This window comes from Staurois parvus, unplaced genomic scaffold (genome assembly GCF_062004578.1).
Source record: "Staurois parvus isolate SC_StPar_1 unplaced genomic scaffold, SC_StPar_1.0 ptg000133l, whole genome shotgun sequence".
Classification (NCBI taxonomy): Eukaryota; Metazoa; Chordata; class Amphibia; order Anura; family Ranidae; genus Staurois; species Staurois parvus.
This window is the reverse complement of record NW_028317929.1, coordinates 13,012,945-13,030,964: the sequence shown is the minus strand read 5'-3', so window position 1 is coordinate 13,030,964 and position 18,020 is coordinate 13,012,945. Positions and strand designations below refer to the sequence as shown.

Here is an 18,020-nt window from a genome sequence, read left to right as displayed (position 1 = left end):
AAGTGAGCCTTTACCTCTTCAGCCTCGATTTACTATTCCGTGTTTGTTTGTCTTCACTGTAAACATTTAGACATTGTTGTGATGATATTGGATAAAGTGACTATACAAGCACAAAGAGAAAATTAGGAAAACAAAATGGTGGCTGATCACCTTATTTTATAAATCTATCATATAGTATTAAAAACAATCTGAAGGAACGTGTCAAGAAACAACTAACTGAAACAGGCCAAGCTGCTGTGTTTCTGACTTCAGCTTCCGTTCAGAACGATTCCTGCTCCCAGTTTCCCTACACACTGATCCCTTATTTCGGCTCTCCTGCACAATGTCCACTGTCTTTAGCTCTCCAGTGCACTGACCCCTGCTCCTGCATCCCATGAACACTGACCCTTTCTCAGTAGAAAGAAAGCTCCTCATCGTACTGACCCCTGCTTCCATCTTAACTTCACACTGACCTCTGTTCTTTGCTTCCATACATACTGATCTCTTCTGGATCCTCTACACAGTGACCCCATCACCCAACTCCCCTGGACATTGACGCTGTAACCCGGGTCCCTTGCATATTGATGGCTCCTCCTGGCTCCTCTGCACACTGACACCTTCACCTGGCTCCTCTGCACACATGTCCTCGCTTCTTTATTGCATATACTCTCCGAGAGCCCTCCTTCTAGTTGCTATCTGCTGTTTTACTGACTTTACGCAACCATTTCTGAGTCTTCTCCAGTACTTGCAACTAACCTTTTGTATTGTTTGTCAGACATCTGTCCATATCTTTGAATGTCAATAGGCTCCCAGCAAGTAGGTGATTGATGGGGCAGTCTCCAGCTGGTCCACATTGGAACTCAGTAGTAGATCACTTTCTTGTTGACCGTGGAAAACCCCAGTAAATCTGTTGTTCTCCCTTAAACAGAGGACTTAAGCCTAATACATGCAGTCAGAAAATCGCACAAAAAAACCCCAAAAAACAGATTTCGAAGCAATCGTACGATAAGCTGATTGTTCGTCTGAAATTATTCGAAGGAACAAGTATGAAAATGTTCCTCATACGATACCCGATCCTATGATTTTCTTTTAATCAGCACAGTTTTCTTCCGAAAATACAATACATTACATTACGGAGCTTAATCTGCCATGTGCAGTAAACTGTAGCAGCCAGTCTGTAATTATCTGCCATTTTTCTCACTGCTTTCAATTGACAAAAGATGTTATGGTTAATTGTGTTATTTCATTTTTCACAGCATTATTGATGTTTGCTTGGTTATAATAAATAAGCCCAGATGTTTTACACCAAAATAAAAAAATGTTTCTCAGTTAAACAAGCCACCTGTTATTTATGTTCCTGATAATTTTCTCAATTAAATTTGTTCTTTTACTTATTAGATTCTGAATTTTGCTGCTCGAAATGTTGGTTCAGTTTTATTTATAAAAAAACCTAAATGAGAAACATGGCGTAAATTAGAAACCATGGTAATCAGATTCTGCTCCTTACGCATTCGTTTACAGGGAACATATTTCCAGGATGTGAGAACAGATTGAGCGGAAGGATTACCTTATCAATGTGCTGCTACTCCTTCTCTGTCCATTCATACACTCACCGACCACTTTATTAGGTACACCTGTTAAATTGTTTGGCAAAACAAATTGCTAATCAGTCAATCACATGGCAGAAACTCAGTGCATTTAGGCATCTAGATGTGGTAAAGGCGATTTGCTGAAGTTCAAACCAGGTATTAGAACGGGGAAGAAAGGGGATTTAAGTGACTTTGAATGTGGCATGGTTGTTGATGCCAGATGGGCTGCTCTGAGTATTTTGAAAAACTGCTGATATACTTGGATTTTCATGCACAACCATTTCTAGAGAAATTGAGACTCATCAGATCAGGCAACATTTTTACAGTCTTCTATTGTCCAATGTTCAAGCCTGCTTCCTGTTCTTAGCTGACAGGAGTGGCACCCAGTGTGGTCTTCTGTTGCTGTAGCCCATCTGCTTCAAGGTTCAATGTGTTGTGGGTTCAGAGATGGTATTCTGCATACCTTGGTTGTAATGAGTGGTTACTTGCTCCTAGATTGTAAGCTCCGAGGAGCAGGGCCCTCCTATCCCTCTTGTATTGAACTGTACTGTTGCTGTATTGTCTCACGTTATATTGTAAAGCGCTGAGCAAACTGTTGGCGCTATATAAATCCTGTATAATAATAATCATAATAATTTGAATTACTGTTGCCTCTCTGTCATCTCGAACCATTCTGCCCATTCTCCTCTGACATCAACCAGGCATTTTTGTCCATACAGCTGCCGCTCACTGGATATTTTCTCTTATTTGGACCATTCTATGTAAACCTTAGGGATGGTTGTGTGTGAAAATCCCAGTAGATCAGCAGATACTGAAATACTCAGATTAGCCCATCTGGCACCAACAACCATGCCAAATTCAAAGTCCCTTTAAATCCTGTTTCTTCCCCATTGTGATGCTTGGTTTAAATTTAAGCAAGTCGTATTCACCACGTCTAGATGCCTAAATGCATTGAGATGCTACCATGTGATTGGCTGATTAGTAATTTGTGTTACCAAGCAATTGAACAGGTGTACCTAATATAGTGGCTGGTGAGTGTGTGTTTTTGGATGTCAACGACTTGGCTTTTCTGTCTGGCTAGAGGGCTAACAAATGTTAATAATTATAAATTCCTTATATGTGACACATCTTCCACCAGTAAAGTGACTGTGGTATTTGCAGGGGGAAGAAGAAGTAGTTCACTTGAAGTCCTGTATACGAAGAAAAACGGATTCCATAGAGAAGAGGTTTTGCTTTGATGTTGAAGGTGTTGATCGGTAAGTAGATATAGTAAGTCTAGAATAAATATCCCTACAGACCCTTTGGACTAAGACTGGGATGCAATTAAAGGACATTTGCTTGTAAAGGCAGGCGTCCCAATACGTTTGGCAATATAGTGTATGTTAAATTGCTCATATTAGTCCTGAAGATTAGTTAAAACCTTTCCAGATATTATATATTTTCTGAAAGCAGAGACCAAGTAAAAGTTTTTTTTATGCTAAACAATACTAGCACAACTGTTTATCAAATGGACATTGTTCATACAAAATACACTCAAGTTTGCAAACACAATTTTGCCCACCTGGTAAACTATAAAAGAGGAGGTTGCACTTAATGTATAGGTATCCAGTATGTCAAACCTTAGATGTGAAATAGCAACAGACCTTGTTACTCAAAATTTTCCACAGGGCATGCTTTACAGCTTATCAGGTCTTTACAAGGTCATTAGCTTAGAATTAAAGCAATTCACCCTAGAAACAAAAAAAATTAAGTCAGGAGCTACAAATACTGAAGCTGCTGACTTTTTATAATAGAACACTTACCTCTCCAGGGATCCAACACAGTCCTTACCCAAGATGGCTGTTTGGGTCCCCGGCTTTGGTATGTTTACTTTGGGAAGCTAGCTGTGATTGCTTGTGGCTTCATAGCCGGCGTCCCTCTGCACTTGCGCGAGTGTGTGGTGTTTGTGAATGATCCCACAGCTTTCTGGGATCTGTGATGGCTCCCAGAAGGCAGCTGGGGAAGAGGGAGGTAATTCAATTCAGATTGCTGCAGCGATCTGATCTGAAATGGGAGCAGGTACCTGTCAAAAACTGCTACCTGTCGCCCTCCAGAGATTTTTCTCTTCACTGTCTGGATATTGCATACTGTGTGAGAGTCTACCTCTCTGCTACGACATCCCTAGACAATTGGATTTTTGTCGTTCTTAAGAATTCCTATATGGGTCACCATGCCTCCAAATGCCTAGTGGATTAGAAAACTCATAACTTAGGCCTTGTATATGGGACAAGGTTCCCCCTTAGAGCAAACCCAACTAGATCTGTTTGTATTTCATCTAGTTTTTAGCATCTGTCTTCTGTTTCCCAGATTTGCATGGCTGCAACCCAGTCTTTGGTTCACACATTTGTTAAAGCCCCTTTCTGAGCTAAGACCTTTTTTTTCCCCCCACCGTTCCCTCCCACCCCCCTCTAATTCACAAGGCATGTTCCCCTTTACCTTCTGAAGTTAGATATGCTCACCACCAAAATCTAATCCCTGCTGTGAGCAGTAAATTCAGCTGTGTGGATGGTGCTGGAGATCACTAGTCCCCATTCTCCCCCCCCCCCCCCCCCCCGTGATATTGTCCTCTTCTGCATCCTGAGAGGGCCCTGCCATGGGACTTCCAATAGGAAGTGTTCATGTCACAGAGGCACCAACAAGGAGAGACCTAAGCATGAATCAAACAGAAGAGAAGACTCGGGGCTGCGGTGTCATGTGATCGAAGGTAAAGGCAAACAAACTCAGGGTTGGGTTGAAAGTTCTAAGTGGCTTTACCACCTGTAGCCCTGATGGCTCTAATGGACCATTGTGCGCTACCGTAAACACAAATCTGTAAATATCTCAGCTGCCGATGCCCATTAAAAGATAACATGAATAATATGAATAGATGTGGGGAGGCACTTCAAGCCTCCATTAACCTGCTATATCAGAAAAATATATAATGTAAATATTGCACATACGTTATGAAACCATATACTACTCTTACCATGAACAAAATATACTCTTTCATGTGACTGTGCCCTTCTGCACTTCTGATCCCCTCTATACCAGGGCTTGAAATTTCCACTTGCCTGCTCACCAATGGTGAGTGAAAATTATGGTGGGGGCGAGTGTGCCCCCAGGGCCGTCTTGCTGAGCAGGCTTGGAGCTCAGGCCGGATCTGTCATTGGCACTGGGAGCCCTCAGACCGCTCAATAGCTGAGCGCAGTGAAAGCAAATCAAGGAGTGTGTGCTGTGCTATCTGCCTCCCCCCTAGAGTGCAGTACCTGGCTCTGTGAGTGAACAATGAAGTACTGCAACTTTTTATGGGGGGGGGGGGGGTCTGTGTGTATACACGTACATGTGTGTGTGTATGCATGTACAATTGTACGTGTCTGTGTACATGTACATGTGTGTGCGTGTCAGGGATCCCGGTCTTCGCCGTGGTGAGCGAGTCTGCGTATGTGCGGATTGCCCAGGCACATCAGCGTGCGGGCATTGGGACCTGGGCGTCCGCAGCGGCAATTTCGGCCGTGCATGCGCACTCGCGGGCGCGCTCCTGGCACCAATGACGGTGCATTGCGCGCTATTTAAACTGGCCAGGCAATGTCCTCATTGCCGCAAGGTCTTGTTCCTGTAAGTGCGTTCCTTGTTGCCAACCCTGCCTATTCTGATCTATGCTGACCTTCTCCTGCTCTGACCCCCGGCTCGTCCCTGACCATTCCTCTGCCTGACGTTCCTATTATTTGGACCCTCTGTTACTGAACCCGGCGTGTGACCTGACTACTCTTTGTCTGCTGCTTGGTACCGCACCTGTCCCCACTGTTACCGACCCGGCTAGTCTGACTACGCTCACTCCTGGCAGTCATCCATCCATCCCGCTCAGACCTGGACCTGTCAGCCCCTTCACAGCAGGCTCATCCCGGGCACATACCCTCAGCGGGACCCCTCTACCATAGTTGGGTGCACCCAGGGGTCGCGACCTGGTTCCAGTCTTGCACCAAGTCCATCCCCACCATCAGGGGCTCTGGTGAAAAGGCAGACTGGGACTTAGACTCCGCGTCCTGGGGAATCCCGTTCTGTGGACCACTAGAGATCCCGTTGGGCGGAGCCTGACAGTGCGTGTATGTACATGTATGTGTGTGCACATGTACATGTGTCTTTTGTATGTACATGTGTCTGTGTATGTATGTACATGTGTTTGTGCGTGTTTTTTTCTGTGTATGTACATGTATCTGTGTCTGTACGTGCCTGTGTGTGTATACGTGTGTGTGTGTACATGTCTTTGTGCGTGTGTGTACATGTTTCTGTGTGTGTATGTGTGTATGTAAAGGTGTCTGTTTGTTTGTGTGTGTTTGTTGGTGGCGAGTAACTCTAAGGCCTGGCTAGTAGCAACACTTCTCATTACCAACTGTGTTTCCCCCCGCTGTTGGAAGTGCACTCACCTTGGCAGCCAGACCTGAACTAATGTATGTTGGACAGGTCAGACTAGCCAGTGTAATTTCCCCAAGTTCTTATTAGTCACAACATTTTTTGTTATCCACCTTTATACTCCGTATATGGAAACCTGGTGGACTACTGTACTGTATAGGCATTACTTCTATAATCTTTGCAACTAAAGGAGTCTCCAGTATAATCACTTAATTACTTTATAACCAAAATGAAAATAAAAAATAATAGATAACAAAACAAAAATAACAAGCAAAACTACTGAGACAGAGGGTGGCCTATTTAGAAAATCTCAGTAGTGTTGATTATTATTTTTGTGCAGAAAAAAGTCGAGTTCAAATTATAGTCTTTGCAATTCTATGAGATTGCCATGGCATGGTTACCATGTGGTTCATAATAACTGCATAATTAATTTAAAAGGAGATCAAAGGATCAAGATGTTGATGTGTGTTTTTTTTTTTATTTATGTTTTTATTTTTTTTTATTTTTCACTTGTTTGGTTGAGGTGACAAGGTGACATTCTTGGATTTTTGTTCTTGTTGCTGCTTCGAGCTGTTGTGTAACAGACATTAACACATGAAATGTGTAACATTTTTTCAGAAACAGTAAATACAAGACTAACCTAGAACCACAATAATTTCTTTTATGAAGGTAGTGTCCTTTTTCAGTTAGTACCTTCCCAGCAATTTGCAGAATGTCTGATGGGTAGCAGTCTGTTACAAAAGAAGTTACGTTTTCTGATGTCTTCCTGGTAAGTGCTATTGTCGGCAGCCATATCACTGGAAAACTAAAGATGTAAGAGATGTGAACCATTGTGTGCAATCCTGCCTTCATTTTTTCTCTCTGACTTGCTGCTTTTAGCTGCAGGGCACACTTACCAGATACTTATTTCTGATCATACAACAGTCAGTTCATTTAAAAGATGAGATTAAGAGGTGACAAAACGGAGAAAAGAAGAGCTGACAAATTGGATAGTCATGCACCCATAAATCAATGTCATTCTGTGCAGCTTTATTCAGAAAATGTACCTTTATAGACAGCAGTAATTGAAGGCTGTTTGCATTAGTTATAGATCATTGCTTCCTCTACAAAGATGCAACTCGGTCTTGCATCTCCCTGGACCTTACAAACTCCCTTTTCAAAAGGTATACTTTACCATAACAGCATCTATGCTGCTTAGGAGGAATCTAGAGAAGCAATGCCCTTGTTTTTAAATAATAAACGTTTTGTGTACTTTGTTAGAGTGGAATTCTGTGTTTTTACCTAACTAGTCTTAAAAATGCCTCCACCCCAATACCTGTGTATCTCCTCTATGTCAAGCAGTGCTAGCTGCAGGGGGAGGAGAGAGCTCTCAACAATGGTTAGTTATATCTGGGAACGTTGCCCATAGGCATACTATGACCCACCCATCCATAGTCTGCACTCCCTCGTTTCCTCTACTGTGGCCACTGACTGACCCAGGGGAGCTGGATCACTTGACTGGACTAGAGTGGCCTCAAACTTTATTTTATTGCATTCAGTCCCATAAGACTAATCTTATTGTGATTTGGTGTGTTTCTATTATCATTGTATATCTAGAAAAATTGGAAGTCCTTCTTGATATCTCCTATCAGGAGTTTATTAAGTCAAACACTGTGCACAATTTCTAAATGGCTATGAGTGCCTGGGTTTCATTTGGTTGTCTGGGCAATGGTGTTTTTGTAAACAAAAGGAGTGCAAAGAGTAATGATGATTAAAAAAGGGCAATAGGATGTTACAGCCGATTAGGTTTTAGTTTAGAGCAGGGGTGTCCAAACTTTTTTCAAAGAGGGTCAGATTGGATGAAGTGAACATGGTGGAGGGCCGAACATTTTTCCAAACATTCTTTGAACCATTACAATTAAATGCAAATAAATTATTTTATGCCAAGTTACCGTAATTTTCGCCGTATAAGACGCACCTGACCATAAGACGCACCTAGGTTTTAGAGGCAGAAAACAGGAAAAAAAAAATTCTGAACTAATGGACTGCAGACACAGTACAGGAGATGACCAGAGACTGCGGACAGCACAGGGATGACCAGAGACTGCGGACAGCACAGGGATGACCAGAGACTGCGGACAGCGCAGGGATGACCAGAGACTGCGGACAGCGCAGGGATGACCAGAGACTGCGGACAGCGCAGGGATGACCAGAGACTGCGGACAGCGCAGGGATGACCAGAGACTGCGGACAGCGCAGGGATGACCAGAGACTGCGGACAGCGCAGGGATGACCAGAGACTGCGGACAGCGCAGGGATGACCAGAGACTGCGGACAGCGCAGGGGATGACCAGAGACTGCGGACAGCGCAGGGGATGACCAGAGACTGCGGACAGCGCAGGGGATGACCAGAGACTGCGGACAGCGCAGGGGATGACCAGAGACTGCGGACAGCGCAGGGGATGACCAGAGACTGCGGACAGCGCAGGGGATGACCAGAGACTGCGGACAGCGCAGGGGATGACCAGAGACTGCGGACAGCGCAGGGGATGACCAGAGACTGCGGACAGCGCAGGGGATGACCAGAGACTGCGGACAGCGCAGGGGATGACCAGAGACTGCGGACAGCGCAGGGGATGACCAGAGACTGCGGACAGCACAGGGGATGACCAGAGACTGCGGACAGCACAGGGGATGACCAGAGACTGCGGACAGCACAGGGGATGACCAGAGACTGCGGACAGCACAGGGGATGACCAGAGACTGCGGACAGCACAGGGGATGACCAGAGACTGCGGACAGTACAGATGACTGCTGACCTTTGGGGAGGTGGGGAGCGGGTACCTGAATTTGACAGGTGCCCGCTCTTACTTCCACAGTTGTTCTTTGATCTTACCTGTTCCTCGATCCAGCTGCGGGCTGTCTTCCCGGCTTCTGTAATGGCGCTCGGCATGACAGCCGGGTGCCCAGTGCGCATGAGCGAGAAGCACTTGCGCTTTGTGATTGGTCCGGCGGCTTCTGGGATCTGTCATGTGTCCCAGGTACCGCCTTACCATTCACAAAAAGCACCGCTTCTTGCGCATGCGCACTTGGCACCCGGCTGTCATGCCCAGCGCCCACACTACAGAAGCCGGGAAGACAGCGCGCCGCTGGATAGAGGAACAGGTAAGGTCCCGCTGCAGAGCTGAGCGGCCGGCCCGGTATTCTGACACGGCCGCGGTGGAAATACCGGACCGGCCGCTCCATATTCGCTCCATAAGACACACTGACACACTGACATGGAGGGCTGTATTAAACCGACCCTCGGGCCGTAAATGGCCCGCGGGCCGGACTTTGGACATGCCTGGTTTAGAGCTTTGTGATCTCAAAGTGAGTCAAAGTAAATCCTTATCTTTTTGAAAATCAAAACAAAAATATAGCAGTAGCAACCTGCCTTGTTAAAGGTTTTGTGTGATTTATATCTTTGAAATGAGCAGTCTTAAAAATACGTTGATTACTGGAATGAGTCTATAGTGTGGAGCTTTTAATGTAGCTTGAGCTACGGAGCTCTGTAAAGTGCTGGATTTTTACATCTACTGCTAAGTCTCTGGAATACTTGTGAAATGAACACTTAAGTTCTACCTGCTGGAATAAAAAAAAATATACAAAATGTTAATCTGCAACAATAACCAGACTAGACAAAAAATTGTATTCCTGTCAACCATAAAGACACTGTTCATTAAATCATTACATTTCTCTAATGTAAAATTTAAAGTATATGCCTATTTAAAACTTTCTTAGGTCAGGATAGAGTGACGAAGGGTTATAACCGTTGTGTTTATTACTGTTATCCAAGGTTCAGTAAGGCTAAGTTTTTAGATGTGGCAAGATTGCTTTACAGCAGCATTTTAAAGGCTGTGAGGTGATATGTCTCCTGCTCACCATCTAAGTCCCGTGAATGCCGCACAGCTGAGCTGCAACCGTGTGCATTGCACAGGGATGTTGGCTTGCTCCATTTGCTGGAATATTTGGATAATTTTTTTATGTAGCATGTGAACATCCCCATTAACTGCCTTTGCAGCATAAGGCAAGTCTAGATAAGCCCTCCTGTTTACAATGTTTTACCTGCAGCAACACAAATGGATAAAAATGCTTTTCTTTACTAAGGTAGGTGAAGGATAGAATTTTTATTTGTTACTGTTGTAGATTTTCTGTCACTCACTGTTTAGTGAAATTTAGTTGTCAGCAGTACAGGTAGAAAGGGTAAACTGTCACATAAAAAAGAGCCCCAGATAGCAATAAAAGTAGACAGGAGTTCTAATCCTTCCTAAAGCTTTCCGAAAGTAGAAAAAAATTGCCTTGATACACTTTAATTCTGATATGTGAATCCCTTCATTATGACTTTTTATAAATGATTTATTTGTTTGCAGTATGAATGTATGTGTATAAAAATAAGTGTAGGTATATGCAGATCATTCATATACATATATACAGTAATCTGTGCTAGCATATCTAGACTTCAAATATGAGATTGTTTGACTTGTCAGATATGTAACACTCTTAATAGGGTCTTGAAAATGGAGTGTTCATTTCTAGGTTCTGTCACAAAGGAAAATTATTGGGTTTGCTCATAGCAGAGAGAAAGATGTTCCTTTTTTTTATTTTTCAATATTAAGCAATAGCAGCTGAAATCTCTTGACAGAACCTTCATTTTCTTTTGTAATATATTTCTCCTATAGACAATGCCTAGTTTCCTCGTATACATGCCCTTATTTATTTTTAAAAAACAATAACATGCCCAAAGCAGTAAATGTAATATAATTGCATGCATGTGAAATAAGCAATGACAAAAGGTATGACAGAAATTGGATTGCAATATTTTCAGTTGGTCCACAATAGATGCCCTTTCCCCATCAATTTTAAAGATGAAAAGCTTGTCTTTTAATATAGACTAGCAAAAGTGTACTTGTTCATTGTAGGGGCTGCATATAGAAGAGGGCATCACTGTAGTGGTGGAAAACACAGAACTACTCAATGTTACAATGGCGGCAAGTTTTGAGGCATGTATCAGTTCACTAGTAGCAAGCGTAGAGGTAGGCATTGGTGCAATGGCAAGTTAAGTTGTGGGTGCATAGTAGAGGTGGTGACAGGACAGAGATCAGATGCAGTAGTGAGAGTAGGGGTTGGTGTGCAGGTATGGTGTGGAATGGGGGTACGTTGTCATGAGAGAGTGAGCTGTCTGGTGTAAGGTGCAGTGGTGGGGAGGTTTCAGGCATGGATGGGAGAAGGGGAGTGCAGGCACAATGGTGAAGGAGGGGGGCTGGCAAGTGGTGATGAGGGGGCTGGTGGCAGGCATGGTGGTGGGTAGTACCTCTGCGAGGTGCTGTCTGCTGTAATTCGACCACACTTGTGTAGTACTGACACAATATTCTTATCTTCCTGCTGCTACTGCATTATTGGTGACATTTTGGCTTATCCCAAAGACACTATAGTACCCCAGAGTGGATTTGGAGATCTTACTGCTGATCTCTTCTAAACTGCAACAAAAAGTGATTAGCGACGGGAGACTTCATGTACCGGGAGCTGAAGATTGCTGGATAAATCATTTACCAGACTTTTAACAATCATAGCGTCCAGCATATTAAACGGTTTTATATTTGCTAGGATGTCAAACATATGATCTAGCAGCTGAGATTTATTAAGTATGGAAGTTTAAGTCCCTGCTCCTCCTTGTCACCTTTGCAAGGACATGGGAAGGAGGAGGGAAGGCAAACATTGAGTTACCCACCTCCATTACCAGGAACCTTTCCAAAGCAGCAGGTTTTTCTAGAAGTCCAGCTTCCAAATGTATTCTTTATTTCTTTTATTTAAGCAACTTATTAAAAATACAGCCCCACTATTTATCCCTTCTTCCTTTAAAACCGTTGAATCCTGTAAATTATTATCTTTAATATAGGTGTAGAAAAATGCAGTTAATCTGGATATGAATCTCTAACAAGTTGGTTTTTCTTATGGTTTATTGGCAATAATATTTGATCAAGGATTGTTCATGTGATATTAGTGCATTGCAGCAGTTATGCATGTGAATGCATGGGAAGTGCACATCAAGTCAATTTGTTAGATGGCAATGAGTAAATCGAATTTAAGAACTGAATGTCATATTGTAATTTGCTACTATCAATTAAACAGTCACTAGATCATTATCTGCCACAGCTATAACATATGGCAAATAATTGAAGAAGTAACTTTGACTATTTTTGTTTGTTTAGGCCAACTGTAATAACTATGCAGGCTCTTTCAGAAGAAGACAGAAGGCTGTGGATGGAAGCCATGGATGGACGGGAACCAGTAAGTATCCTCATGTTGAAACATTTAAATAGAATAATGAAATAGGGTGGTCTGGTTCAATAGGCTTTGCTCAACAAACTGTGACTCGAGACCCACATGCATATGCCCGACATCCTTGATCTTGTGTGTGGCAAACTGTCAGCAAGCCTATTTATAAAGAAGAGCAGTATCCATTCTCCGCACAATGGCATAACACTTCCAGTAATCTTCACTGCATTAGTATTTTACATATTATATGTGTGTGGAGAGCCACCACAAAGAGTCCCTGACTGGAGAAGAGCCCTGTTACATGAACTGTGACATTCTCTTTGCACTGGACAAAGCTTTGCATGGAGCTAAGCTTTAAAGTACCCTTGCAGTGCCCCCCCCCCCCCAATGCTACAAGTGTTAAATGCTTATTGATATCTAGTTTACCATTGAGAAGCAGCTTCACTTTTCCTTATCCTTCACCCCCCAGGGGCAGCCTGTACTCTCGTTTTTCCTGCAATCAAAGGTCACCCCTTGCATTTGCCATGAATGCCATTAAATGCTGCTAGAGCGCTGCGAGGGAGGCGGGACTGTGCATACGAAACACGCCCTGCACCAAATGTCCTTAAAGTGGTTGTAAATATTGATTTTTACCACTTCAAAACCAGACCAATTCTGACATTTCTAGGATACATGGAAAAATCTTAATTTTTTTTGCTAGAAAATTTCTTAGAACTTCCAAACAGTTAGGCATGCCTATTTGATTGTGCAAATTCTGACAATTGTTAAAACCGATAGAGCCATTTTTGCATTAGATGCAAAAAAGGCATTTGATAGCGTTGAGTGGTGCTATCTTTGGACTGTTCTAGATAAGTTACAAGTGGGATTTAATTTTTGTAACTGGGTGAAACTGCTATATGCTGCCGCACTTTCTCTTTCTTTTTGCTTTTGTGATTTAAACTTTGGCTTGTGTGCTGGGTTTACTGTAAGAAAAAAAATCGCACTGTATGCGGATGATATATTATTATTTCTTTCAAATATCCAGTCTTCTTTACCATTAGTTATGTACCACAGGGAAGTTAGGGAAATTCTCTGGAATACACATCAAATTGGGAGAAATCTATGTTGTTGCCTTTGGATCTATCTCCTGCTCCTTGGCCTTCCTTGTTTGCAGTGGTCTCTGCCCTAAAATATCTGGGTATTACTGTAACTAACTTTCCAGGAGATTATATCTCAGATATTATTATTATTATACCTTTACTAGCTAGATTCCAAAATCAATTTAAAGCTCCGTCTGCCTGGTCACGCCATTTATTCAGGGTTCTGTGAATGGGAACATTACAAATACCAACAGCCTACCATGGTGCTGTTGAGGGCTGTGGTAGCTTATTGATTCTTCCTGTCAGTGTGAAACTGCCTACCTGTACATCGTAGATTGACTCAGATATATATTCTACACAGGGTATACAGAACGCCTGGATTTTTGTATACTGTTTGCTTGAGAGATAACTTGTGTTGTAGTTGGTGCAGTCATCTTTCAGGACCCCATTTCCATCTTATGTGGCAATGTCCCAAGTTGAAGAAATATTGGACTGAGGTTGTAGGTACTTTTAATGGACTACTGGGGAGGAATATGTTAGCTGAGTTGCTGACATGCCTGGTAGGATATATTGACCCCTCTTCTGCGGATCATGATCTGGTGCTTACTATCTCTAGAGCTTTCTTTATAGCTCTCAGGTTGATTGCAATTAAATGGACCTTGCCTCGCCTACCAACTCTCTCCGAGTGGATAATGGATCTAAATAAATATATCCCTTGTGAAACTCTATGTATAAATTTAATGCTATATTGCCTAAATGAATGGAACATAAGTTTTTTTCCCTATTTTTTTTTTTGGTCCCTGTATGATTTAGAAGTTTGGTTTAGGTACTATGTATTATGCAGTGGAGTATGGGAATCTGAGGCTATAATCATCCCAATATTACATATGGATAGAGTGGTGTCCTCTAGAGGTGGAGACTTTTAATGCAGCAAAATGTCCAAAAAACACCTGGTGATATATAATAATATATATTGAATTGTATTACAAATAATCTAAAAACATCAGATCAAATGCATAGTACAATATATTGAAGAGGCGACCAAATGAGGTGGAATACATAAATATTACACGTAAACCGAACCCAAACATGAGAAGCATGAAATGACACCCGACGTGTTTCCAGATTATTTCTTCTTCAGCGGTGTATGCTTGCTGGTTCAGGAAGTCATTATACATAGAAAGTATTGGTATAGCATAGGTGGGAGCAGTATGCACTAGCCTGTATTCACAGAATTACATGAGATCGCCAAAATAAAATCACATGATAGAAAAAGTATGTTGTCGCTACATGTGGTCACACCAAAGGAGATGCGCCAGAATCCCAAACATCTATAACCATTGGGATCACCAAGAGAAAGAATGGGGGCCTGAAGATGTCAGTAACGCTATAGGAAAAAAAAAAAGGGGTGGATGTACGTCTCAATTGCTATTCCCTAGAAAGCACAGCTTACATGGTACATAGTGTCCATGAGAGTGAGATGGTAACAGAGACTTGCCATCAGATGTCAGAACTTAGATCAGTTGTAGCCACCATTTCCCAAAAATGGGAAAAAGATGTTAATAGTAACCTATAAATATGTAAAAAGCAGAAAGAGAAATAGTGCAACAGATAGTGGGATGGTCAGCCCATACAGCCAATGCAGCCAGAGGCAAAGAAGGATCAGCTTAAATTTGAAACATACTGAGTAGAAGTACCTCCATCGCTCATGTTGGCAAGCATGGCGTCTGATAGACAAAGTAAGGGGCGTAAAGTATGAACGGTCTGCTTGAAAGCCAACCAATTGGGCACCAGGAGTGGATAACCGCTCCAAGCAGGGTCTCCTCTTATAGGAGGCACCCCCGCCCGCAGGATGCACAGCACGAGAGCACCAGCTGCAGCGTGATGACATCACACAACACACTGGATCAGTTTGGTCTGAGTGCATAGTGGAAACTAGGCTTGGTGAGAACCAAGCCTTCTCTCCGGATGGAAATGCCCAATAAAAGAGCCAATTAGAAGGCCCCTTTAGGTAAACCAAAGGGGCCCCCAGTGCACCGGGTGGGTGTAGATGCAATCCAAGACCAGGTGCATCAAAGCTCAGTGCACACTACCTAACGGCAACAATAAACATTACACCAAAATTATCAAGAAAAGCAAACGTATACATTAAGCACAATGAATACAAATGCAAAAAATAATACAAAAGATATAATAACACAAAAACCAATATATGTATATACACTCACTGGCCTCTTTTTTTAGGTACACCTGTTCAATTGCTTGGTAACACAAATTGCTAATCAGCCAATCATGTGGCAGCAACTCAATGCATTTAAGCCTCTAGACGTGCTGAACACAACTTGCTGAAATTCAAACCGAGCATCAAAATGGGGAAAAAAAAGGGAATTAAAGTGACTCTGAACGTGGCATGGTTGTTTATACCACCAGCCTGAACCGTTGATACAAGGCAGGACTGATCCATGCTTTTATGTTGTTTGTACCAAATTCTGACCCTACCATCTGAACTTTGCAGCTGAAATCGAGACTCATCAAACCAGGCAATGTTTTTCCAATCTTCTATTGTCCAATTCTGATGAGCCTGTGCGATTGTAGCCTCGTTTCCTATTCTTAGCTGACAGAAGTGGCACCTGGTCTTCTGCTGCTGTAGCCCATCTGCTTCAAAATTCGACGTGTTCTATGTTCAGAGATAGTATTCTGCATACCTTGGTTGTAACTAATGGTTATTTGAGTTACTGTTGCCTTTCTGTCATCTCAAGCCAATCGGTCCTTTCTCCTCTGACCTCTCTGACATCAACAAGGTATTTTCATCCACACAACTGCCACTCACTGGATAGTTTCCCTTTTTCAGACCATTCTCTGTAAACCCTAGAGATGGTTGTGTGAGAAAATCCAAGTAGATCAGCAGTTTTTGAAATACTCAGACCAGGTAATCTGGCACCAAAAACCATGCCATGTTCAAAGTCACTTAAATCCCCTTTCTTCCCTATTCTGATGCTCGGTTTGAACTTCAGCAAGCCGTCTTTACAACGTATAGATGCCTAAATACATTGGGTTTCTGCCATGTGAGATAGATAGAGATATATATATATATATATATATATATATATATATATATATATAGATATATATAGATATATAGATATACTGTATATAGATATAGATATATATAGATATAGATATATATAGATATAGATATATAGATATACATGAGCAGTAAAAGTAAGATTAGAGAGGAAGAGGGAAAAGAGTCCATGACGACGAGGGAATGGTGGAAACCCAGGCGGAGGAAAGCCTTATGTTCCTCCCAACCCCCTTTTGAGAAGCCCTCTAGGATTGGTCTAAAGGAGCTAGTTTCATTTAAACCATGTTGGATAGTGGCACTGAAAATCCATCTCTGCTCATTCTAGGAGAATTTTATTCCAATCGCCTCCTCTGGGGCCTGGATGCACAAGACCTAGGGTTACAAATTGTATTTTGGGAAAAACCACCTCATGTCGGATTCCCACAAGTTTGCTTAACAAATGATCAGGATTGGAGGACCTCATACTGGAGATGCTCTGTATTGCCAAACATTTTGGGACATCCCTCCAAATCATTGGATTCAGGGATTCCAATCACCTTTATGGCCACAGGTGTATAAAATCAACCACTTAGGCATGCAGACTGCTTCAACAAACATTTGTGAAAGAATGGATTGCTCTCAGGAGCTCAGTGAATTCAAGCGTGGTACGTCATAGGTTGCCACCTGTACAATAAGTCCATTTGCAACCCAGTCACGAAGTGGTAGGCCATGTTAAATGACAGAGCGGGGTCAGCGTATGCTGAAGCGCACAGTGCGCAGAAGTAGCCAACTGTCTGCAGAGTCAATAGCTAAAGACCTCCAAACTTCATGTGGCCTTCAGATTAACACAACAGTGCGCAGAGAGCTTCATCAAATTGGTTTCCATGGCTGAACAGCTGCATCCAAGCCTTAAACCACTAAGTGCAATGTAAAGCGTCAGATGCAGTGGTATAAAGCACGCCGCCACTGGACTCTAGAGCAGTGGAGACGTGTTCTCTGGAGTGATGAATCATGTTTCTCTGTTTGGCAATCTGATGGATGCGTCTGGGTTTGCCGGGTACCAGGAGAACGATACTTACCTGGCTGCATTGTGCCAAATGTAAAGTTTGGTGGAGGGGGGATTATGCTGTGGGGTTGTTTTTCAGAGGTTGGGCTTGGCCCCTTAGTTCCAGTGAAGGGAACTCCTAAGGCATCAGCATACCAAGACATTTTGGACAATTTCATGCTCACAACTTTGTGGGAACAGTTTGGGGATGACCTCTTCCTGTGCCAACATGACTGCGCACTAGTGCACAAAGCAAGGACCATAAAGACATGGATGAGCGAGTTTGGGGTGGAGGAACTTGACTGACCTGCACAGAGTCCTGACCTCAACCCGACAGAACACCATTGGGATGAATTAGAGTGGAGACTGCAAGCTGGGCTTTATCGTCCGACATCAGTGCCTGACCTCAAACTTGCACTTCTGGAAAAATGGTCAAACATTTTCCATAGACACACTCCTAAACATTGTGTACAACCTTCCCAGAAATGTTAAAGTTGTTATAGCTGCAAAGGGTGGACCAACTCAATATTGAACCCTACAGA

General features: G+C 42.8%; 1 protein-coding gene across 3 annotated transcripts in view; it reads left to right on the top strand.

Annotated features, from left to right (window-relative positions):
- Nucleotides 1–18,020, top strand: part of ARHGAP26 (Rho GTPase activating protein 26) — a 643,079-nt gene that overhangs the window by 187,523 nt on the left and 437,536 nt on the right. For all 3 annotated transcript variants that reach the window (XM_089673029.1, XM_089673028.1, XM_089673027.1), the window contains exons 10-11: nucleotides 2,730–2,824; nucleotides 12,224–12,302. In XM_089673029.1, coding sequence (XP_089529155.1) covers nucleotides 2,730–2,824; nucleotides 12,224–12,302 — 174 coding nt within the window. The remainder of the gene's footprint in view (nucleotides 1–2,729; nucleotides 2,825–12,223; nucleotides 12,303–18,020) is intronic.